Raw genomic sequence first — 25,431 nt, forward strand, 5'->3', positions numbered from 1 at the left:
CTGCAAATGACAACGCAGAAACTCCATGTGTTTTTTTTTTTTCATTTTCATTGCGCTATAAAATATAACAATAAGTCGTACGTGACGATATATTGATGCTCCATTGGGAAATGTGGCTCAAAACACTAGCTCTGCTTTATGGCTTGCAGACTTATTTATTTACAGCCATATGACATATTATGCTTTCTGCACTTTTCGTTGAGGCCGTGATGGAATTTAATCACGATAGATTTTCATAGATTTTGACCTGAGCATGTTTACGCTGTGATTACGTGAATACACAAATGGTTGTTCCACCAGGCTCAGTAGCTGAGAACATGACTTTTGAGAAGTTTTTTATCCGTCTGAATAGCGACAGAGAGAGAGAGCGCTTTGGAAGAAAGTCATCCGACGCATTTGGTAATCAAATATCTGGGCAGCGTAGTACCCAGCAGATGGCTTTAAATTAAAAAACAAGAGAGGAGAGTTGGGGAGCTGACTAATAATGTAGAAAGAAAGGTTAGTGGCTCTTAAATGTGAGAGGACAAGAGGAGTGTAAACATTCCCGGAGAAAAGCTGAAAAAGTCAAAGAAAAGCCATGCAGCCAGATAGAGAGATGAATCACGAGTCATTCTGTTTGCAGAAGAAAGCCTTGCAGTAATTCTCGATGGGAGTCCTTTTGATGCGCCCATGCTTAAATAGAAACTCGGGCCACATTCTTCATGCTCCTGAGTGGATGGAACTGACATTTCAGTTAGTTGTGGCATTTGGAGAAAAGAGGAGACGAGATGCTACAAGTGTTTCCTAGCAACAGTTCTCTGCAGAAGCTCTCCCACGTGAACGCCCCCACCCGCCCAACAGCCCCTAAACGCAACACCCCCTCTGAACTCCCTCCCTCCTTCCCCAAGATAGGGGTTGCAGCAATGCACCACTTGCTTCAGACCTGGAATGCATTTTAATTCCACTCCATGGAAGCCACATTGACGTTGGCCCCCTCCTTTGCCCAAAATATGGATTAAAAAATATTTTCATCCATTTAAAAGCTGTGCGATTAAAATGCACTTCTAGTGCCCTTTTTTTTTTCTTTTTATGCGACTCAGGTGAAGAGGGCGTTGCACAAACAACTCGCATGTGCAGTAAGGCTGAGTGAGTTGATGGTGAAATGGTGCTGGCAGCAGACAGAGGGCACTAAAGTCTGAAGAATCAATGGAGGGAGGCAGGGTGATCTAGAGGGAACAAAAACGACATTTAGATTAGGGATTCAAGCCATCCAATTTCTGGCACTCTTTTCCTCACGAGGGTCACAGGTGGTGTACACCCTGGAGGTCTGGACCGGTTGGCAGACAACTGCACTACAGTAAATGTTATCTGCAATTCCATTTTTCAACATTACATTTTGTACAAAGACTTAATCGGCTTAATCCTGCAGATCCTAAAAAAAGTCTTGAAAGTCACAGCAGGCAAACTAGTTTGTTATTGAGAAGTCAGGACAGAATGCCAGAGCAGACATACAGAACGTTGTGGGTCCAAATGATGAATTCACAGGGCGATGGATTGTGCGCCGATCAAAGCGTGATTGATGAAGCGTTGCAGACAAGAGCGAGCATATCAAAGCCAGCAGGGAGGCTGGCGAAATCATCGCCCGCAGCTTTGGCCAAAACGATGATAGGGAACGAGGAGACGAATGAAGAGTGAAACAAATATGTCTTCCTAATGTTGGCTGGGTTCATTCAGATACCGCCGAATCTAATAAAAGCTCTGGGGCCCCACCAGGTCCACCATCCATCTATTGAAGACCGTCCGAACAGACTAAGCCTTGAGAAATAACCGTTTGTCTCAAGCGGCTTCATTTCACATCCAAGCTGAATCTTTATCCAAAATCAGTTTCACAAAGCGGCATGCAATTACATCCACATTATCAGTAATTACGGAGTTTTCAAGTCCTTCAATGTTGCTTGGGCGTGTAATTAGTCTTTATAAACTACCTGCTACACACCGTTAGCGCCGTTCCCGTACACCTGCCTCCAGAGCATCTCCAGAAGGAACCTTTGCACAACGGATGATGATTATTGCTATGAATTAAAGTCGTGCTGGGATACACATAGAGAAGACTTTACAGTTTGTCTCTGATCAATCCGTCCCTGATATCGTCGTATTTTGGGAGAGGTTTACCCTCAGTCATGAGTTTAAAAGATGACTTTGGATTCCTAAGAAATACCTGACCGGGATTTGATTGTCCATGACTTTGTGTGCCTTTGATTTTGCTTTGCCCCTGAAGATGGCAGTAATCATCCACAGAAGGAGCCAGGCGAGGAGGCACGTTGCAAACGCACAGCTCCCCTGACTTAATTACATAGCACTCTCATGCCACGGAACGTGATCATTCAAAGAGTTATGTAGCTGGATGGCAAGAGAGATGTTCAAAGCGAGATAAGGAAAGAAAAAAAAAATAGCCAAAGAAACTGCGGGAGCGCATTTGTTTTACTTTTGCAAATAATGGTGTCATCTTCCCCTGCTGCGATTCTCCAAACATCTCGGCATCATCACGCTTTTTTATCAGCCAGCACATAAAAGAAGACCATTTTCACAACACCAAAACAGACAGACATGAAATCATTATTTAAATGAAGCCGAGTGCTACCTGAATCTAACTTTGATGACGTCAGCATAAAGTATGACAATTGTACTTTTCCAAGTCCTTTCGGGTGAACAGTACAAAAACACTATTATTTGATACTTTATGGGTCTTGGCAATACAACAAGTATAGACCTAAAAATCATAGCAGTGATTCATGATCACATTTTTGGAGTTTCTAAATGTAATAATTATATGTGGGATATCTTTGTGTCTTCATATTTACTTCCAAATGGAAAAAAAAACAAGGTAGGGAAAGTGAGTGAGAAACGACATCAGCTAGCGGGGCGAAAAGGCCAACTAGACACATGGACGCTGTTAACAGGAGTCATTAGTGTCACCAGTCAGATATACTAAATCGTTTCAAGAATACACAAGGGTGCCTTTTTTGGGCCACTTAGCACAAAAAACATTGACCAGCTGGCTGTAGAAAACTCAGTGTGTGAAGGTAGTATATCCAATTTGTGCCTTTCTCCCTTGGCGCTAATGTAGCATGCGGAAAAAGTCTACTCGGCCAATGCAATCGCCCGCGCTTTGACTATTTTTGCAGAATGATTGGATGGGGAAAAGTCATTATTTTACACACAAATATAGCTAATAAGCGTGATACACCACACAGTCTATTAGAGACTGGCAATCACAATCACCTCTCATGGGTCAAATATTGTTCCCAGCAATTCCTATAATGCTTGTTTCCCCTATTATTTTAAGTCAAGTGTCAAAAGCAACATGGCCCATTAGTGCAAATAGCAGCTGGTGAAATTTGCTTTCTGAGTGAGAACGCTACCTGTGGCTGTTGTGTGACTGACATTTAGGAGGGGGAGTGAAATGGAAAGTCAAAACAAGAGATGGATATTCAGCATTCAATTACAAATGATTGAAAGACTCTTTAGTGATCGAAGGCAGACGTTTCCTATGGTCTGGAATGTACGTCACATCCAATCAGGAATGATAAAGCTTACCTGAGACGGACGGTGCTCTTCCATGGCGACGTCTCTTATCCTATTCTCCACTTACTCCGCCGCTATCACGTATTCAATTTTTGCCGGGATTAAATTTGCAGAATGCCCGTGGACTCCATCAGTATTGATTTGAAGTCTCTTAAAAGCTTCATGACCTGATAGTACTTCTTCTATAAGATGTTCTCACAGTGTCTGAGGGTGCTTTTGCACCTATTGTTCACATTCTCTTAAAAGTGGTCGACTTTGATTTTGTTTTGCTCGTCAAAAAATCCAAGTGAACTAAAATGGATCGTAACAAACCACTTGATCAGTTTCGTTTCTTAAGTTGAAAGACTGTAAATAGGAACATTTTATGGCCTGCTGGAATAATGAATGACAGAGAACCATTAAAGTGAATAGCTAAGTGCTTTTTTATAGGCATCTTGAGCCAATTAACCAAAACCTGTTTGGTAAGTCGTATGTTTGTTTGCTTGTTTTGAACACTACCTGTCGTTACATCACTTATTATGAAGTTTAAAGATGATTCATAATGGATTTTTTCTTGTTGTATTCTTCAAGTCATTTTGGCCATTTGTCTTTTTAAGGACATGGATGAAAACAAATTCATTTGGTTGATGTGAAATGACCATAAATTGACAGCGAGGTCTTTGGGAATATCTGCAGAGTCATTCTCTAGCTTCTACCTCCTTTTCTTTCAGCCTTCTCAATGTACTTTTAATGCTACTCACAATAGCAGTAAAGCAGCACAATGTTATGTGATTGGCAGTGAAGAAAATCTCCGAAAATTGGCTCGCTCTGACAGAAACTCGGATTGTTACGACCTTCGGCTCGGTTATCTTGTGCAAAGATACTCAGGTATTGATATCTTTAAAAATAATGGGGTTCTTGTTGCGATCTAGTGAAATCCTTCAAGGTTTGATTAAAAAAAAACGAGTGATAGACTGGCCCCGAGAATTGACTGCTTTCTCAAATTCACAAGCCTTCTTCTGTCAAGATCACATGTTTCTTGCTTAATATGAAGAAGTCTGGGGAAGTTCAGTCAAGGACTGCAAGAGCAGAGCGCCGTGTCACTTTTGTCTTTGAGTCATTAATTAGTCATAGAACTAAGACAGGTCACTAGCTGACCAGTGTTCTTTCTGCTTCATAAAAAAATTATTATCGGGAAGGCTTCAGGCTTCCATGAATAGATTAACTCCAGAAAAAAAAGACATTTCAATAAGAGTGGAAATATGTGTTCTTGACACTTTAAGACACTGAACAGTTTTGTGGAAAGTTGCCTTCAGTAACCGCATGGAAAACATAGCTCGGAGGGAGCCGCTTATCAAGTGTGTGACGTTAATGAACCATTCTTGAGACCGTTGTTAATATCTGCATCTATCTGTACTCTGGGCTCAAGAATGGTCATGTGTCAACTCAACGCTTTTGGCAGTTAAATAACTCCATCCATTCTAAGATGATGTAGAGCGAACGCTGGACTCAGCAATGAGCTTCGTGATAAGTCTTCAACCATCTTCCGTATATAGACAGGCTATTTGACAACCTGACATCTCCTGCGAGCGAGACATTTGATTTCAGGTAAACGATTAAAGAAGGGGTGAGGGGGGTCTTGAGTGCCAGCTTTGAAAACAGAAATGTTCCAAGGGCAGGAAGAGGAGAAAATGGAAAGAAAGTCAAGCAACAGAACATTAAAAGTAAGGAGGTGGTGGCATGAGAGCAGAACCCGTTTCAGGGTGAGGGCACCGAGGTACAAGAGGAGAGGGAACACATGGGGGGGCATGTTGGCGTCCCTCCTCATCGCCTCCAAAGGGACAAATCACCTGCTGAACAAAGCCAATGGGCACCAACGGCGCCCCGTTCATGATTAATAGGGCTGTCACTTGCTACAAATGCAGTGCTGTGTATGTGACCCATTTTAGACAAGCACAAGCACAAGCACAAGCGCAGCCTCTGCCTCTTGCTTCTTATGTAAAAGGGAGGACCAACAGCTCAATTGCATCCTGCTTTCTTCTCACCCAGCTAGGCAGAGGAAACTCAAAACGAAGGTCCACTATGTTTATTTTCCTTCCAGTCTCAATTGCAGTTAAAGGGCTGCCGAGGAAAATTGTTCCACGTTGAATGATATCCACGTCAAGATGCGTGACAATGATTGATGCCGAGTGTAGAGATGAAGCCATTAATTAAAAGCACAACTCTGACTAGCCCGGCATTCAACAGCCTTGCCCGGAAATGACAAGTTCTGGCGAAATTTAATTCAGAAGCTTCATTCCCCGCCGCACGTCATCCGAAACCCCCCAAAGCGAGTTAGGAGATAGTTGGAGAACAATCTCTGGAAGATTAAATTCCCCTCCAGCTACATTTCCACCTCTCTAATATGTGATCCCTGATGAAGGGTGTGTGTGTGGGGGGGACATTATCACTTTCTCAAATATCAAGTTCCTTTCATGGCTGGTCCTCATCTGTTATTTGTACAAATTTGCAATTTCAAAAGAGTAGTAGGACATGTTAACTTGAGTTTTGTTCATGCTAATGAGCTCATGTTATGAACTGAAAACAAGAGCCACCATTGTTGCTTTTGTCGGTGGCCAACAAAGGATTGGTATGAGCTAACCTGATCTGCTTTTCCACCGGCAGCTTATTACTTGGGAAGGAAAGATCAGCAGGATGCACTGACTGTATCTTACGTCATCCATAAAGTAGGAAAAGTTGCATTTTTATTTTCTATTGAAAAGCGAGCGTATGTCCCCTAATGGCTTCCCACCCGCTTGACTAATTAGCAGTCCGACACAAATGAGGCGAGCAGCTTTGGAGAAAATGCTATGCATGCAGTTACACAACAAACTGCCAAGCGGCATTGTGTGAGTGCTCCTGAGAGCTCTGCCGGTTGTTATCATGACATCATTTTTTTTTTTTTTTAATTTTTAGAACATTTTATTATTATTCCGTTTTTTAGTGGTAGGTTACTGTCACAAACAAACTTCCCACATGCAGGCCCGAGCTGAGATTCAAACCCCCGAGCCTCAGGCACTTGTGCTAACCACGACTCTACTTTCATGATGTTTCATTCTTGTATGATCCTGTCTTTCCTGTCTTGGGAGTTTGATGAAGTCATTTACCCGCAGGAAATACTGTAGGATGCTGAGTTCGATCACGTTTTCCGTGTCCGGAGCCTCGCTTTGCATCGGCGTCCTTTAACGCGACTTGACAAGCACCTCAAGTGCCGACTACTTTGTATTCTTGAGTGCTTTTGACACTTTAAGCAGCACCCAAATGTCAGTAACATACGGCAAACGTTTGAGAGCAGCCTGTGAATGTTCACCTCAATTCCCCTCGCTTGAAAAACAGTCACGCCACTACAATTTGCTCACAACTGCTGTCTTCATCATTAGCCGTAGGTGTGGACTTGGATATTACCTGTGTTGTTTCTTACTTTTGGCCTGCTGGCAAAGCTCTCAACTGCTTCTCCTTGAAGGAAGCCAAATACTTCCCGTGAATGACAAATTGCACTTTGATGGATCCAAGCATGCCAGATTACCAAGCACAACATGAAGTAACAAATGTAACTCCTTGACAATGAGCATGCTCATTGACCAAATCCAGCAATAATTCAAGTCTGCCCCCTCCCCCCATCGTGAGACTAGGAGGACGAAGCATCGATCTGCTTTCTGAGCGCTTCTGTCCCACCCCGATTAAGTCGGGTTGCTACGGCGTGTCCACCACACTTGTAAGACAAATAAATCGTACTTGATTTGAATGGGACAGTTGCGAACAAACAAATGCAAGCACACGTCGAGAACAGACAGATGATCGATCAGCGCCGACACGCTAATGTGATGAGTGATTGTGGCCGAGCCTGAAACAACAAACGTTGCGTGGGTCGCAACCTCCATTTAAGCCTGACGCTTGCCTAACGTCTTCCTACCCCAGACACCTACATTTAAATGTATTAGAATGTTTTTGTACATGTATACAACAAAGGAAGGTTTGCGGACATGACTAAAGAAATATTGACATTTTGATTGTGTAAGTTTTCACAGTCATCCCAAATCTGACAATTTTTTTTATCAACTTGAAAATGTGATGACAGATTTACATAACTTTCAATTAATTGCGTTGAGGAGAGGAAATAGATTGATTGGCTTCACGCTCCATTTGCCGTTCCGCCATATAACCTTAGTCCCGGGGGTTCCCCCTTGATGAAGAGCAACGTAAAAAAGATGAAGAGGGCTCACTGTGTTCCATTAGTTGGCGGGACATTTCAGCAAGTCAGCATATGGTCCCCGTGTCATTTGATTATTAAAGCAATGTCATCATATGGCTGGCTAAAAAGTGAAAATTGCTGTAGTGTTTATATTGCACAGACGCGGAAGAAAACTTTTACATACAGCAATGATGATCATTACTGCATGCTGAAATTGTCCACTTAGCTGCTATAAAGACAACATTTCCCCATTGTGGGACTAATAAAGGCTTATTGTATTCGATTCTATTCATCCGCTGTAGGCTGAAAAAATGTTGTTTCCCCATTTCTGGGTTGTAGCTGTTTGTGCAGAACAACATAACGGGTGGGGGAAAAAAAATAAGTTGGGAAATGTTTGCTTTTGAACAGAGCATGAAAGAAGCTTGCTTATGTTTTCTTGACACAAATTCTATTATGGGGGAACCTGCATTGCATGACGGAAACAGTCACACTCCATTCCGATTGTGGTTTTAAAATTATTAATTATAGTTCTAAGGCAGAAAGTTTTGGCTCGACCAATTTTTGTGTACAACTTAACCGTGTTAGCCGTGAAAGCCCCATTACAGTGCAATCAAAGTGGAATGAAACTGTCAGGAGCGATTGTTCAACACCTCCAAAATAGAAGGTCGGGTAGATATTCTTCCATCAAAAACATCTGTTACGTGTGATGAAACAGGCATCATCACGCGCTGGCATCAGGAAGCAGAGTGACATATCCAGTCAGAAAGAGAACATTGACGTGCTGCAGGCTGTAACGGTTCACAGCCTTTTCTCACTATGATGGATGGCCTTGTGTGCCAGGCTCCAGTTCTTCCCCTCCCTTAGGCTCTACTCGCTCGTGCAAACGCGACACTGTTTTACTTTGAAATGATCTGAACTTAACTTAAATACATGAAAACAATGCTTTGCTATGAGGTGGCTATTCGAACCACTTTTACCACCGTGTCACCTATTTCTAATTTCATTATTTGAAAAAATAAATTCAACCATACATTGACCTAATATTAAAAATCTGCAGTGTGTTTACCCAAAAGAGGAGTACAGCCTGTTCCAAATAGGATGCATTCAGTCTGTCGTGATGTATTCACTCTAGCATGCCCTTGGGTAAGATCATAAAGACATAGAACTGGATGGCTTTCTATTCCTCCTCATCCCGCTTTGATCTGTGAGCTGTCCCAAAATACCACCAAAGACTGAAAAGACACATTTGTAACACTCGCGCATATGCTCACATCTTCCAGGTTGGGCTTGTGATTAAGAATTTGTATCTCTGAGGTATCTTTCCTCTAGGGTGTAACCCAAGGTTGGCTCAACGTGTCCTGAGCGCTGCAGCAAAACAATGATGAAGTGCTACGGCAAACTGGGAAGACGCAAGGAGACAGCTGCCACCAGTAGCAGCAGTCTGCCGTGACAGTGTCATGCACGGCCCTCCCAGACAATGCACGTGTACGCGCCACACACGCTTGCATAACGCTGTGACATGACAGCCTGCTTATGTATTCCGATCAAGTATGATCGCTGGTTGATAGCGCAAGATACAGAATTTCTTGGAACATCCGGTTATGGATTCGAAACATCTTAATGTGTGGGGGAGGAGTTTAGTGTCTGTCGTCGATTTAATTTGTATGCGGCATAGCAGCTAAATGCTGCTTCACCATGTTTGCTTTGAACTCTGGCTTCCACTAATTGATCCAAGTGGGTTGACCTCAAAGCCCTACTAGGTTCATATTCCGTTGATTTAGTGATTTATAGACCAGTAGAAAAACTTCAAAATCCGTTCTACTGACTGAGTGAGCCATTGTAAAGCTTTTAGGATGGTTTTGATCTCTTTGGTAGCTTTTGCGTGTATTAACATTTGTAAACAGTCAATTAAAATTACTCCTTTGCCCGCAAGGATTTTTAAATGTCATCAAATGATGACTCAAGCAATTCTTCCAAAAAACAAACCAAAAGTAAGCAGCTCATGGCAAGCCACTGCAAAGTTCTCCAAACAATGAAGCGAGTTGACAGTGAATGATGGTGGAAGGAATGTAATAAAGGTCAGCAAGACACGGGGGCTGAGCGCTTCTTACACGCACTTTTATGCAAATTAATTTGAATGTTTTTGCCTCACCACTTGAAGGACAAAGGTTTAACTCCCCCCCCCCCCCCTCCCTCTTCCAGCCGTGATTCTCATTAGCACCCCGCACAAGGACAAGATGTAAAAGCAGTTTTCATTAGACTGAAAAGGAGCCGGTTTAAATCAAGATGACATATTTTGTGGAACCTCTTGTAAAATGAGATTCAGCTTGAGAATCTGAGCTGGTTCATATTGTTGTGTTCAGCATGTTGGGAAAGCTTGCTGACCCATTCCCTATAGCCAACACCAGGTGTACTATGTCAATGATGTCATACATTTAAGAGGAAATTCTGCATCGTTGTAAAAAACCTTTATGGTGGCCAATGCCATTATAAAACAGGTTTTTGTTGGTTAATCAACTACGGATAATCATTATATAGTGGACTTACGGGCTGATAATGGGACAGCAACGTGTAGCTATTTTTATGACCCTGCTTTGGAAGCAGGCTAATATTTAAGCCATGTGGGAACATTGAGATGATCCATTGATGACATTTGCATCATGACCTCCTGTTGTTCCGCATGAGCCTGCAGATATAATTGTGTCTGCACAGGCGGCCACGGATGCTAGTTATAAATACAGTACAACATTGCCTTCTGTTACATCCATGAAAAGATTATTGGTATTTATGACACCTGTGTGATCGTTCTTTTCCATTTTGCATTGTCCGACAGACAATGTCAGACTATGCTAACGGGCTGGCCTCTTGCTATTGGCCTGCTCTTTGTAGAACGAGCCACTGGTTTTATGCCATTGCTCATTTCATCTGGGATAGCCAGCAGGGGAATTGTGTGCCATCTAATAAAGTCCAGCATCAATAAAACTGGACAGATCATGGATGTACTCTATGCAACATAGCACTGTGCTGTATTTATCATGACTGGTTTATTAGTCATGTGTAAAACTAACATGGTCTCCTTTCATTTGACCCATATTCGATACTGCTTTGGCACATGTTCCCCAGAGCTTCAAAGCACAAAGCCCAGATGAACCAAATCTTCAATTTCCTGCCGGTGTTATTGGCCTGCTAGAAAGGTGGAAGCGAGGTCAGGCACACAGACAAAAGCTTGAATTGTTATCACAAAGCAGCAATATGTTGGGTTGAATGTGGGTTATTTTTTTTGTGTTTGTAAAAAGTGTTGTTTCTGTTGAAAGATGAACTGGTAGAACACATTATACACTTATTAATCTCCGTTTTACTATGGTTACTCAGCACAATTTGTATTTTATTATCAGTAAGGTGATTTAAAAGCTCAATTTCCCCAAAACAGTATGGTTCAATTTATTTTGGTGCAGTACACATTGACTTGACAAAAAAAAAAAACTCCTGCAATATAAATTCCTGCGTATGACTTATCACACACAAAACTCAGTTGAAACATGTTGCTAACCAAAAAAGCAGCACTCCGAGGGCCATTCCAGTTGACTCAATGCCCAAAGACCATCATGGTCCACACTACGTGTAGCTTCTGAGGGTCCAGTGTACAACAAAAGAAGTGGATGATTCCCTGGGGTTGTCCATGACCATGAATTTTTAAAGCGTAAGAACCTCAATAAATTGCGTGGTTAGTTTATACAGCTCGGAGAGAAATACGTTTAATCATAAAACCATTACGAGGCATTGGAATGATGAAAGCGCGTTCCCTGGGACTGAGGCGACGGTTGGCTTATTGCACGTTATGTTTCTGTATTTCGCCCCATCCTCGATGCACGGGCGAGCAGATGAATATGTGCCACGCTGAATTCTTTACAGATGATTTCTCTCATTAATTTGCAGTCTGCAGATGTTCCTAATTCATCACAGTGCTAACCTCCTGCCGCCGCAGCTGTTGGAGGTGGGGACGCTTGTGTGTGTATGCGAGTGTAAACATTCGGCCTATGTGTTGCTCGCGGACGTTTGTGGTAACGCCGTGATTGTGTTCATCTTGTGTTGTGGAGCTTGAGGTGCACATGATCACAATGATTCTTCCAGACGGATTGAAAAGCTGGAGACATTTTGAATTAGGCAACTTTCAAACAACATTCTGAATTGGCCAGCTGACTTTTGAATGGAGACAGATTTCAAGTCTGGCCGGGTATCATTAATCACGTCGTTAACAGGGGAAATGAAAAGCGATGGGCCATTTACAGGATTTTCTGTCGTGTCAGAAACTTGGACTCAATCTCAATACCACCTCTGGCCCCGAGAAATGCGCAGTCATGAGAAGCGAAATGTTTCCCAATTTGCTGTAAAATTTAAGGCTAGGACCACAAAAAGGGATATGTGACATTAAGGCACAAAGGCACACCCCGATTTTTTTTTTTAAGCATGTTTTCCACACAGCCGAAAGCCTCTGTGTTCTTCTTCAGTCACAAAATAAGTCTTAGTTTCTAATCATGTGTTGTAGACGTAAAGTTACGAGCTCAATCGAGCACACTCCCAAGTGAGAACTCATTGTGCCCACGTGACCTTTAAACTGAAAGGTTAAGAGCTGTTCACATAGATAATGGATTGGCTATATTGATCTTGCTAAGGTGTTAATTAGGTATTAGATTCTATATGATTTAGCCTAATTGACTGAACTGGAAGCCTCAGCGGTGGCTCACAGACAGTGCTTGTTAGACAGATAATTGCCTCTCGTGAAGCCTTGTTCACATGGCTCCCCTCAAAGTAACTGTACACTCCGAGCTTGTTTGTCGGAGGAACGGGCACTAGTGGGTCAGATCTCTTCATTATCGCAATCAGCACGGACATGCTCATAATCAAACGGCGCGCTATGAGCTCAGGAAAGTATGGCGCTACATCACGGAATGTGCTGGGATTAGAGACGATGACCGACAAAGGATCATCTTGACCACATTGCGCAATGATGTCAATGTTTCCTTCAGTTGCTTTTGTTTTGACGAAAGTGCCGTGTGCCTAACTGATCATTGACAAATCGTAATTATCCCCAAAAATATGTCAAAATAGTTATTATTTTTCTGTTATTTTGTGTCTTTGTGTCCTACCGCCATCTATTCTTATAGTACATTTAATGTGTCCTGAAGTGAATTGACCTGTCAGGAAAAGAATTTATTAATGTCACCCCCCCCAAGCATGTCTTCGACGTTATTTTGCCATCATACAGTTTTTCACAGCAATTTCACAGTCTGTTGTTGTGTTCCTACCGCCTGACGTGTACAAAATGGAAAAGTGACAAGAACTGCATGAAACATCTTTTCTCCAATTTCCACCTATAACAGCACGTGTCGCTGTCTGTGTGCTGACCGGCGTGTGTATGTGTGTTACGTGGCGAGCCAGGTTGTGCCGTTTGAGCCCGGTCAGTTTCGTAAGGCCATATGTCTTGTTCGGGGGAGTCTGAGCTGCGGCGACTTGAACCTGTGGTCAACCACTCGCAGCCAACTGCCACACCATATGGAGGGGAATAAAAGTGAACCGTTCCTTAGCCGTGTTAAGATGAATTTAGAATGTGTCTTTACCTCATTAGTAAACAATGCATAGTCACCACATTTAATTATTCTAGAAAAAAAAAAGAAACTAAAAATGGTCAAATTTGCAGTGTTCTTCCTCCACACAGTAAAGTAAGTCTTTTTCCACTTTATTTATATATATATATATATATATATATATATATATATATATATACACACACACACACACACACACACACACACACACACACACACACACACACACACACACACACACACACACACACATATATATATAAAGTTAGTAAATGTAGTTGCTTCAGATCATTGACACCATCACACAGCATTAACTGCTGAGCCCATTTGAGCTGCATTGATGAACTTAACACTCTCAAAAGAATTTAAGTGTGGAGATTTATTGCATGTTGTAAAGTAGTATCTGCCCGCTTTGGGTAATGTGTGCGGCCGTAATTATGTCCCGGCAGGTATGTGTTATTAGTTAACAGTAAGTCACTTTTTATTGGTAGACAAAAAAAGTGAGTCGATGAAATTCTTTTGAATATCATTCTCAAAATGTGTTTGCAAATAAAAGCCTTAGGATTTATTTAATCCCCAACATGCTACCAAAAATCTGTCAAATAAGGAGATAGATAAACGTGGATACGAAGATTGATAGACATATACGTAGATACATATACGCATAGATGTACTGTAGATAGTCGATGTATAGATGTAGATAGCGAGCCACTTTGTTTCCCATTAAATTTCCACAGCAGATGCGTGCACGCATAAACAATCGTATTAATAATGTATAACAAGCAACAAAGAGCAGCAATGAGGAGGGATTAAATTAGCTTGAAATCTAATTTAAACGCGAGGAGAGCGGAAAAAAAAATCTGATTTAGATGTTATATGGTAAGCAAGATAAAGCAAAATGAAAATGTAAATATGCTGATAATGCAGTCGCATTTGAAAAACAAATGAATAATCTACACTGTATAAATATATTGATTTAAAGATGGTGATGTCGTGGAACATTCTACTGCTCAGACATAGCTAGTCCCTTGGACCCGGATTAAAAAACAATTGAATGGGTTGGCTGGGTCATGAAGAATTAAATCTGTGCCCAACAAATCATTCTAATAACTCACTGTGTTAAAAATTGCAATAACAAAAAAAATATATGATTTTTTTTTTCTTTCTGTACAATCACCATTTGGCCCTCGCTTACTAGTCCATTTTATTGAATATAGATAGATATTAAAAATGTGTTTTCAACTTTTAACTGTATTATGGAATTTAATTTTGGCGAGCAGTCACAAACAACCCTGCCAGTCGAACTATGCTGGTCAGAAAATTAAGCGTCCCATTAGAATCATTTATAAGGAGATGTCCGCTATGCTGCTATAATAGACTGCATAATCACAATACCTGCCTTGGCTGTAATAGCTTGGCTCTATTGTGAAAACATATAGCTCCCTTTCCGCATATCATCCTCGTACGGTATTTATTTTTGTGCGCACGAGTGTGTGTGTATGTTTAAGGCCGTATAGAAAGAATGACTTTTCCCATTCAGATTGCATGCCTTTTGGTCTAGCTGGATTGCTTGCATTAACAAAGCGTGAACGAGGATGCAAAACATAGCATTTTTCATTCCGGATCACATATCTAGTGCAGGACGGAAATTTCCAAAAGAAAGCTCATGCATTTGAATTCAAGTCAAAGAAAAAGCAGAAGCGCTCCTACGTGCTTATTACTGTTTGCCTTGTTGAAGGCCAGTGGATTTTTATCAGATGTGCATCAGGTTTCCTTTGCTTGATCTTTTCCTGTAGTCTTCTTCTTATCAACCACCTCAGTCTGTTTATGACAGCTTCCCTTTTGGTTATTCTCAGTGGGGAAAAAAAAAAAGTTCCAATCTGGCATACTTCACGTATGAGAGGACAGACACATCTGAGAAATCTATCTTTTTTTCTTGAAGTGTGTGTCTTGTCATTGACTGACATTTTTTTCCTTTGACTTCAAAAAGTTGTTTCTTCTTCTATGTGCATTCCTTTCTCCAAGGCTGAGCTGCTTCTTGTGTTGAGGATGTGTGAATGTGCATCGTCACCATGCTCAAAAGGTTGTCACGCTTATGTTTGCAGTATATCGAAGACCATCTTGCACCCCAGGTAAGATGTGCTTCTGCCATCACAGCTGAGTGAGAGCTTTCTGAGGTCAGTTAGAGGTCACCTTTTAGCGAAGCAAAAGGCCCGCATGACTTATCCCTAAGATGTCACATCTCCATCCTCTGGAGAGAGTCATTAGGAGCAAGCTGCTGCGGCGAGAATGTGTTTGCTGATGGACAACCTGTGTACAGTACCAACGCGCGAGTCCCTTTGCTGGCACTCTGACAGACATGAACGTGTGAAAGATCACCACCGAGACAGCAGCATCTTCTTCTTCACTTCATAGTGGGAATAGTTTCTCCGTATTAACTGGAGCTAATTCACCGGTTCATTCGTCTTGACAGAAAAATTACAAATCGATTCCCTGTAAAGGCGTCCAAGCGTCTACACAACAAACATAATGGCACACTTACTCAATAATACTGCTTGAGACATACAGCTTGTCCAGTGTATCCAACGAGCGGCCATCAATAAATATTCTTTCCCCGGACCACGGAGCATAATCCACATTTGTTTGCATCATTGACAACCTGCCGCGAGTCCAATATCCCCTGTGCCATTTAAAATTACGTCTGTAAAAACAAGAGGGTAAAATGTGTGATTTATATCATTAGTGGCCATTTTGTAAGCATGCTAAAGTAGTTTGAAATGGGCGTTTGCGCCGTTGTGGGAGTGATCACTGCCGAGCATATGTAATGTAGAAATTATGGCCAAAAGAGTTTGTCATCAAAAAGCATTTCGATACTGTACTTCTTCATCTGTTCAGCCATTGGTAAACAGAGCATATTAGGGGTAGGCTATTAATCGTGCTGATAACTTTTAGCGCTTTAGCTGTGGGATAACAGTGAGTTTTAATTAGGTTTGAGTCCCGAAGGGACATTTTTCATAGGTTTCTCGCTCTATGACCTTACAGGAAACACACTCCCAAATGGATGCTAATTACAGTTTAATTTTCAGCACTTTTACACCCCACTGAGCTAGGAACAAGATAACCTTCTGTCATTTTGTTTTTGTGAGAAATGAGCGTTCTTTTCATCACTAAAAATAAAGCTCAAATATTTGGCCTGCAGCAGGAATTGTTTGAAAATAAAACAACTGATGAAAAGATGTAGTGTTGAGAGCTTTTAGCAAATACGACCACAGAATTTTTCACCGACGATATTGCGATTCGCCCACAAAGCGGTCACGTGGCTCAACATGTTTATTTAATCTCCACAGATAAAGATACGAAAGGGCACATGTAGGCCCGTGGCATTTATAAAACAGACACATACGTGACACGAGTGTCTCTCCGGGAAGAGGATGACTTTGACCGTGTCGGCGCCGTACAGCAGCGGTCGTGATTGCGATGTGGATTGCGGGCTCGTCACGGAACGAGACACATCCGGGTGCAGTTTCGCCACGGGCTCGGCGTACGTGGCATAAACAGACGCCTAGTGAAGGCATGCCTTTGGCTAGGAAGTCTCTTCTGAAGCCAGCACGTCTGCTTTGACACATTATCAGAATAGTGCCAATGTTTTATTCATGTTTAAGTCATCAAATCAGCCTTGTAAAAGTTTTTGTGTGTTTTGACATGGTCTCAGCGTGATCATTCTGCAGTTCTGGGTCGACTTTGCTGTTTTTGTGTTTTATGGCAACAGCAAAGCGCCCAAGCACATCACATTAGCATGATTTCTGCCAGGTCGGTGGTGTGTGTCTTTATTAGTGTGTATGAGCCTACGTGGGTTGTTTTGGCTGCTCTGGAGGCCTCCCACCCTCTCTTTAGAATACAAGCCTCGTGGAGGAGCTCTTATACCACGTCCCGTTTCAGTTTCCTATTCTAAAGGATTATTAATAGACCTGTGGATGTAAGTGAATTTGATCTCTGCATTTGGTTTGCGCTGAGCCTTTTAAAATCAAAATGAACAGGCTTTACTCTCCATTTTATACCTTAATGAGTTTTTGGTACTATTTGAATTGATGATGTTGGGAGAAAAAAAATGTGTAAAATGACACTTTAAAGATCTATTTATTCATCCTACTAAACCAGAGTGAGAAAATTGACTTTCTTGGTTTTTCTTCCCTTAAAGGAAATTTGAGAAATTTTATAACGTGGTGTCACGATATTGCATGATTTCCAACCTAAAAACCTGATAGCAGATTTTTTTCTTCAAATAACACTTAACTAGCTTGGCTTTAGTGTCTAACACAAAGGGAGAGTGAAGGTCAGGAGCCATGGGGGTAATCTATCTCTGTTTGTCAGATGGCGGCGTGGCATGACAGGTGATAATTCATTTTGATGGTAACCATTGAACTGTTGTGCCACCTCTGTATAACAGTCAAGAGAAAATGAAGTCATAAAGCATTATGAAATGCCATTAATAATACAGGGCTTGTCTTTTCATTGTGATTAGACCTGTACATTTCAATCACGTCTTTTACAATAGCGAAAGTCATGTACTGTGAAATCATGTCTATTGCTGCAGATGTTTAAGATATACGGGGGGGGGATTAACGTGGCTTTCTGCACCAAGATGAGCAGCGTCTCCATCTAAGGCTGCATTGCAGATAGAAAATTCATATTCTGGGGTTAAAGCTTCAGCTCCATCTTTCTCTCTGCAATGTGACATGAAGAGAATGACATCTTGGTAGTCAGACAGTGTACGTCCAATCAATACCTAACAATTGTATTATTTTTTTTTTTTAGAAACAACTTTAACGCGTTTTATGATAAACAACAGTAGATGGATGGTTGGGAGTGGAATGACAAGGCATAAATGAATATGAACTGCTGAGTGATGATAAGGCATATGTTAAACCTCTGCTGATTCTTGGCATGACTCGGGAGGAAGTTTTTGGCTGTGAAAAAGAGAAAAATGAAAGAAAGAAAGAAAAAAATGGTAGCAGAGATAGAGGAGCAGAGGCAGCAGGTGGCCACGGGGAGCTGTGTGAAGCCCAAGCTCGCTCCAGATAAGACTCACACAGGAAATTGCAATATGGAAACTCAAGTGGAATACTAAGAGACTCTATCTCTGGGTGTCTGTGGCTCTTTGTGTGTATTCGCTGGAACACAGTGCGCCACTGAAACCCAGAATTCATTGTGCATTGTAAATGCAACAATTGGTGGAAAGCTCGAGGTTACAAATGAGAATGTGCACAGAATACAAGCGTGAGGCTGCATGGCAATCGCTCCCATCCAACCCTTGGCTCTCTCTTGATAAGTTTGCCAACGTAAAGATATCCATGATAGTGAAAAATTATCTACAAGCCTTGTAATCATTTCCATCTTCCCCAAGAAAACAAAATCATATTCCAGGCTGAAACCACAAAAAGGAATCCCGATCATTTCACAAAACTAGGAAAATATATTTAATACATTGCTTTGCAGATACTCCTGCAAGTCTTTTGATGAGAAATTACAGAAAGGTGCAGAGTTTAAAATCAAAGCATTGCTAAGCTAGAGTAGAAACGACGAGGCTAATCACGGAGTTGCTAAAGTTGCGTCTTTAGTTGCAGTATTTATCCAGGACCAGCATGCTACACGGCTGGTGACAGCACTGTTCTACAATGCCATCACGCTTCATCATCATGTCCATCTTTTTCTTAAAAGCATAGCCCACGATCTCGTTAATGTCATCTGTTGATGTTGCCTCATCGGTCTTTGGTGGCATGATACCTGGAGAATAGCACAAAGTGATTTTCAGAGTTAGTCCCCAGAATGTAAGACAGTTCATATCAAACAGAAGTTGCAAGTTTGCAGAAATGTCTTACGTAGCACAGAGTCAATGTCCCTCCTGGAACTGGTGAAAAAGCCTCTGTCCCCACACACCATATTAAGGGCTTCAACCAAATTAGGGCCACACAGATGTTGTGAAGAATGGGCTCTGGAGCATGGCCATGACATGACCAACAAGACCAGGACTGAGGCGGAATGAAGCCACAGTGGTGCCATGATGGGAAAAATAATCTATACACAGAAAAGTATGACAATAAAAGTAGCCAACGCCATGTGATGGTTTCTGCCTAAAATGAAGCAAACATCAACAAATGTGCAAAATCTTACCTGAAGAGTTTGCAAGCAAGATGGACAAGGGCCTGTGTGGCGGGCGGAATAGACTGCTGAAATGTCGACTGCATCAGGCTGGAGGTCGCCTGTCCATTAATACCCCCGGCATCGTCGGAAAACACACGTAGGATGTCCGCGGATGACGTGGGCATCAAATGTGCCTGTCAGCAACTGTTAAGTTACTGCTTGGACTGGAAGAGCTTTTTGCAGCATCAATTAGTAAAACAAACCATGCTTAATGATCTCGAATGATGTGATCACCTCTTGGTCAAACAACAGTCACCTTCCCAGACCCTCTCTGTTCTTTCTGCTCTGGAACAAAATCGCAAATGACTCAACCATAGTGCCAGAGTCGGTAGCACTGAATACCATAGTGTTTTTAGTGCATAGATTTGGGGCATCACTAGCTCATCTGCAAAGACTTGGGTTTTGGATTGTAGAAATGTGGAGAGATGCCACCGGTTTTCTGGAGACTGTTGGGATGTTCTTGAGCAAGGCACCGTCCCAACTCCAAGCTAAGTCCCGATCCAAAGTCATGTGGGGGTCAACTAATTCCCGGTGTACCCTTTATCCGTCTGTCGCTACAAACTTTGTGACAAGAACGAGATTGATCGTGAGAAAAGTTAACTCGGATTTTAACCTCACACTAGTGAAAACGTCCCTACCGACAATGGCTGCTCGATGCAATTTCCCAGATTACTTTTGGGCCAACACTAGACGTCACCTTATTTTAGCTGAGATTGAAAGTTGATGCGGTTTGTTCCCACTAGTCCTATTATGCGTATTGGAGTGCAAATAAGAACTATTCTTCATTTTTTTTCTGTAATCATTCGTAGCCCTTTTCCCTCCATGACCATAGAATTACTGTTATTTTTGGAGCGTATTCTGTCCAGGTGTTCATATTTCCAAACACATTATCCATTCCATTTGCCATTCAATCTACTATTGTGGTAAACAGCACCAGCAGCTATTTGGAATGTAAATGATAACATACAGATTTGTTGTTTCTACGGCTTCACTTTTACAAATCAAAGACGGCGTATAAATAGCCTTTACGCTAGTACAATTTAAAACCAGAAGGCGCCTCACACCACAATAGACTATGCAAGTTAAATGTATAATGTCCAGGGCCGCCAATATGTAGTGCGATGTTGCAAAAACCATTCGATTCAGTCACACATCGTCAGACCGTGCAAGGAGAACAATTGTGACCGCATCAAAATGCAAACTGCAAAGCAACACTCAGCTAGTAAATTGAAGCTGCTTTGTGTGTATTGTGACATCGCAATTACAATTTAAATGTTGAATGTTTACGCTATTAGGACTTTTGAATGTAAATGGTATACTAATAAACCGAAATGTTCAGCACAATTACGATACACAATAGCATCCTTACCATCCAGCTGGACTATCATTACAGCCATTAGATTACATTCTGGTTTTTTTTTCGTTTTTTTTTAAATGTTTGTGTTGATGCAAGTTGATAACAACCAAACATATTTCCATTTAATTAGGGCAGGTTTGTTTTTATAATTGCATTTGTGTGTTGGAAACACCAGCACTGTATGAAAAAGCTCCTAGTTTACAGATGACTTTTAATAGAATTTCTACCTTTAAGGTTCTCAAAGCGCTTTAACATTGCCTCCTCCTTTACCTATCGTAGCATCAAGTTTTATGTTCTAGTCTTTTTCTGTATATTTATTACTTTGGTTCAAATGTCTTAAAGACACACCTCCGCTTGACTTTAAGTTCAAATTTTTAAACAGTGTTTATCTTACGCTGCGTTGATGCCAAACAAGCTGGTGTGCCGCCAAGAATTGCTTACCTGTCTCTAGAAACTAGAAGCAATTACTCTACCTTCCCTTGCGAATTTGTAAATGATGGCTTAATGTGATAATTATTTAGAGCGCTGTAACAGACTCTCAAATCTTGAAAGAAAAAAAAAAAAAAATGCATCAGTTTAGCTAATTCATTTTTACCCCAAACATCCTATGGAATATGTCTTGATTTCTTTTTAATACCATTACGTTAAAATGTTAGCCACCAAGCTTCACCGGACCATCCGGTTGTCTTGGCAGTGAAATGGTTTTGCACAGCTGCCACCTCATGGGTCGCTTAACCAGAAATAACTCGCAGTCGGTTGCCATAAACAACTACAGCCTTTGGGGGAAGGTAGGAGACAGTGAATGGCAAATATATTTGATAAGGTGTGACACATTCATTCCTTGACTCATTTTATGATGGCATTGCGTCGTGGTGGCGCCCATGGATGCCAAGGAACCATCCTGGTGATTGCCTTGGCCCCGCGACAAGAATTGTTGTGTGTCCTCAGTGTGTGTCCACCTGTAAAGTGCCTCAGCGAAAACGTACGAGCCACATGATGATTTTCCTCAGGTACCTGGTACCGAGGGAGTTCAATATTTTCTCAAGCCTTCGCTTAATGTGCGAGTCTTCCATCCATAATGGAAGACTAAGAGGACCAAGACTGGTTATCGGACTCCAGATTGGTAGGTCTTCAGTTGGCATTTCATCTCACTGCCATTCCATAAAGATATTGAGAAGAGCTAGAAAGCATTCCTGGTGGACCTATGAATTGAATCCATCCATTTTGTACCACTTATCCTGTTTACTATCGAGATGGAGCATATCCCGTCTGACTGACCAATGATATTCATCCAAGCGTGCCACACAAATGCAATCAATACACAAAGAATAGGCTTGGCCTTGGTAAACACACAACAAAAAGCAATTGGATTTGTGTTCCCTCATTTGCTCTTAAGTTCTGCAGCAGTCAGCTCCATTTAGATGCCTGGATGGCTGATTGCTGCGCCACCTGCGCAATTTTGGGAGGGCTGCTTACCAACGTCAGGTTCCATTTACCACCTGGGTTATGAGCACGGCTGACCTCGGGAGTCAGACGGAGTGAGCGTGCGCTGCGAGCTTGTTGACTGGTTGAGCAGATCGCCACAAGTGGATGAGCACACACGTGGCTTGATGAGCACACACGACCCGCAAACAAAAGCCGCTTTGCAAATATTTGAGGTCACAAAGCAAGGACGTGTCGCTCATTGCTGAATTGCTCCAAAGCCGTCACACTAAAGCTATTGAAAGTTTGATAGTCCTCCTTAGCGTATGCCCACGCAGCACTAATTTCCAATTAAAAACAAAAAACAGTTGTGTTTTGTTTGTACATCATTAATTCATTTCAGATACTGCTACTCACAAAAATATGAGTTAAACCTGAAGGGATGCCACACAAGTTTCATGAAGCACATCTTCCATTAGCCTTGAATCTGGCTCTTGCTAATGAGGAAGCATCAGATCAGAGAGTGTTTGTGAGTTAAAGGCTCCCTCTATGACTCTGTGGACATCATTAAACTGACCGAGGTGCGTGTTTGTGTGTCTTTGCATTAATCACTGACTCACTGAAAGTCAGGAACAAGCTTGGACAACTCTGACATTTAGACTTCATGTTGAAGCAGTTAGACAACTTGTACAATATTGTGGTCGTTTCTCTTGTGTCTATGAATATAAACTAATTGACTAACTAGTTTGGTAAAGTAATCCACACGTACCCATAATTTCACAGACAATACATTTTGTTCTGATCCATCCACTCTCACGTTTCTCACTTTCCATTTGTCCCGTCGATATTTTCTTCTCAGCAAGTGATATTGGCCAGGTGAAATATAAAAATACAACAATCCCCAAGATTGTCCTGATGCATCTTCTTCATTTAGTGCCCACCGGCTGATAGCTTGGCCTCGGAGGGTTTATGCACTCTATCTGTCGACCTCCTAATTCCTCTGTTGTCCGCCACTCGAGGTAGCACCGTTTTCCAGTTATTGGGAAATATTGTGCCAGTGCGTTTAGTTTAGCAACTTACGGTCCAGCATCCTCAGCAGTGAGAGCCAGCAATTCAATATAGTGCCAGTACATCTGCGGTGTCCAAGGTTAAAGACTGCAAGGGGTTGCAAAAAACCCTTGGCAAAAGATCCTCTCTAGACTTCTGGAACTGGTGGGAAATATGAGAGAGAGCACCCCTGATCTTGGAGATATTCATATATGAATGGCATTGATATGACTGCCCTTTTTAGTTTTGGATGTCGGGATGGTGTATTAGAAATATCCTCTAATTTCAGGGAAAGGGGAATGAAATTTAGTATTTCATTTTAGGCAGGCCTTGAAAAGAAAAATACACTCTTGTTGTCAAGCATGACAGGTTGAGACTGACACTGGATATTGTTTTTATCTGCTTGTCAGCGATCTCGTGCGCTAGTCCAAACAGACCAGTGGTTCGAATCTGTTTATGCCGAGCCGGCTGACCTTTTGGGACTGTCTTGTTCCAGCCTTCTGCACAGAGGGAGGGGAGGGGGGCTTAGTGCTTGACCATTTACATTTGATCAAATCTTGACCTCGTATACATCGATGTGGTGTAGATAAGCAATCGCATTTACTCTGCATCCACAAAGATAGCGCAGAAAGAAAGATTGCATGGTCTGTGTTTTTGAAGAAATGCTGCATAGACACAACCATTTAGGAAGATAGGTCATTGTCTGCACACATGACTCTCTGCAGGAGAAAAAAAAAAAGAGGAAAAGCACTGAAATGGGCAATTTAATAACACGCGCTATAACTCTGAACAACAATTTGCCTTATCTACGTCGTCATGCAGGTAGCTGCGAGTGTGTCGACCGCATGTGTTGCAGGGGCGCTCCATGATAAGGAAGAGACGGTATAAAATACAGAAACGTGACTGAGTTACTAAAAGAAATGTCCTCTCTGCAAGACACAAGTCAATGAAATGGAGTTGTTTTAGTTGCCAAGCAGAAGAGGATGAAACGGCCCCCAAAGGCCCTTCTGGTAGAGGATTAGCAGATGAATTGACAAAAGAAAGCTCTTGATATGATGCAATGCAAAGAATATATCGTGGATTGTGTTGTTGAAAACTAACACATAAATGTTTCTCTGTCATTTGGCTTTTATCATGGATGAAGGCCCTTCTCTCATGCTATTTTTTTTATTTTTGAAAATAACAACAAAAGAGGTCCTACTGTAACACAATTGTTTCATTTAAGAAAAAAATGGTGCCTTATAAAAAGTAATCATTCTTAAATATAATAACAGAGCTGAATAATCAGCACCTCAGGGCTCTGGGCTTAAAATTTTGCATGCTACACTTCTATTTATTGGCCTGTGAGAAATGTGATTAACTGTGATCATTTGAATTAATGTGACGTCTCCCTCGGGCTCTGCCTCAAAGGGTAATTTTCAAATTTTAGCTTTGTGGATGGTTTATAATGAACAAAATCCAATAGAGATAAAAGTAAATAGAACATGGCATTGCCCAGCATAACAAGAATGACCAAGCAAAAACTCCCGGCGTTTTTGCCTAATTATAGATCCACATTACACAGTTAAAATACAAATCATAGTCACAAATCAGAGAAAGTCTTATTCTTTCACACACACGCAATAACAAAGAGGCTTTTGGTCTAAAAATTCACATTTTTCTATTCTTTGTATTTGTGTGAAAGATGTTTGAAAACCACTGTAGCAGCAAAATGAGAATCTCTATTTTTTTCCCCCCCACAGGCCAGCGGTCTGCCAAGTCCCCACACCACCGTGTACGAAATAAATATATTCAAGGTAAGCCAGTAGGTGACACTGTTCTCTATAAACATCTGTGACTTTGCTGTGTGACTTTCAGTGTTTCTCCTCTAAAATATTCCACAGCAAGATAGAGGGGCAGTCTGGACTCCATCATTTAAAAGAAAAAAAAAAATCCCCAAGACACTAATTGTCTCTTAACACAATTGAGTTGTGATGAGAATATTTAACTCAAGGACAATGCCATTTAGTTGACTTCCACATAAG

At 41.6% G+C, this 25,431-nt stretch overlaps 2 protein-coding genes across 3 annotated transcripts in view; one reads left to right on the forward strand and one right to left on the reverse strand.

The window, feature by feature from the left end:
• LOC147042903 (uncharacterized) overlaps positions 1-25,431 on the forward strand; it is a 53,910-nt gene that overhangs the window by 17,859 nt on the left and 10,620 nt on the right. For both annotated transcript variants that reach the window (XM_085935514.1, XM_085935515.1), the window contains one exon: positions 25,150-25,203. The gene's annotated coding sequence lies outside the window, so the exon portion shown is untranslated. The remainder of the gene's footprint in view (positions 1-25,149; positions 25,204-25,431) is intronic.
• LOC147042905 (insulin-like) lies at positions 18,971-20,262 on the reverse strand. Its single transcript, XM_085935981.1, has 3 exons — positions 19,550-20,262; positions 19,260-19,445; positions 18,971-19,164 (listed from the first exon to the last, which is right to left on the reverse strand). The coding sequence occupies exons 1-3, from the start codon at positions 19,704-19,706 to the stop codon at positions 18,995-18,997; spliced, it is 513 nt and encodes a 170-aa protein (XP_085792107.1). The 5' UTR covers positions 19,707-20,262; the 3' UTR covers positions 18,971-18,994.

The sequence above is a fragment of the Syngnathus leptorhynchus genome, chromosome 17 (genome assembly GCF_054491065.1).
Source record: "Syngnathus leptorhynchus isolate UIUO chromosome 17, UIUO_Slep, whole genome shotgun sequence".
Lineage (NCBI taxonomy): Eukaryota > Metazoa > Chordata > Actinopteri > Syngnathiformes > Syngnathidae > Syngnathus > Syngnathus leptorhynchus.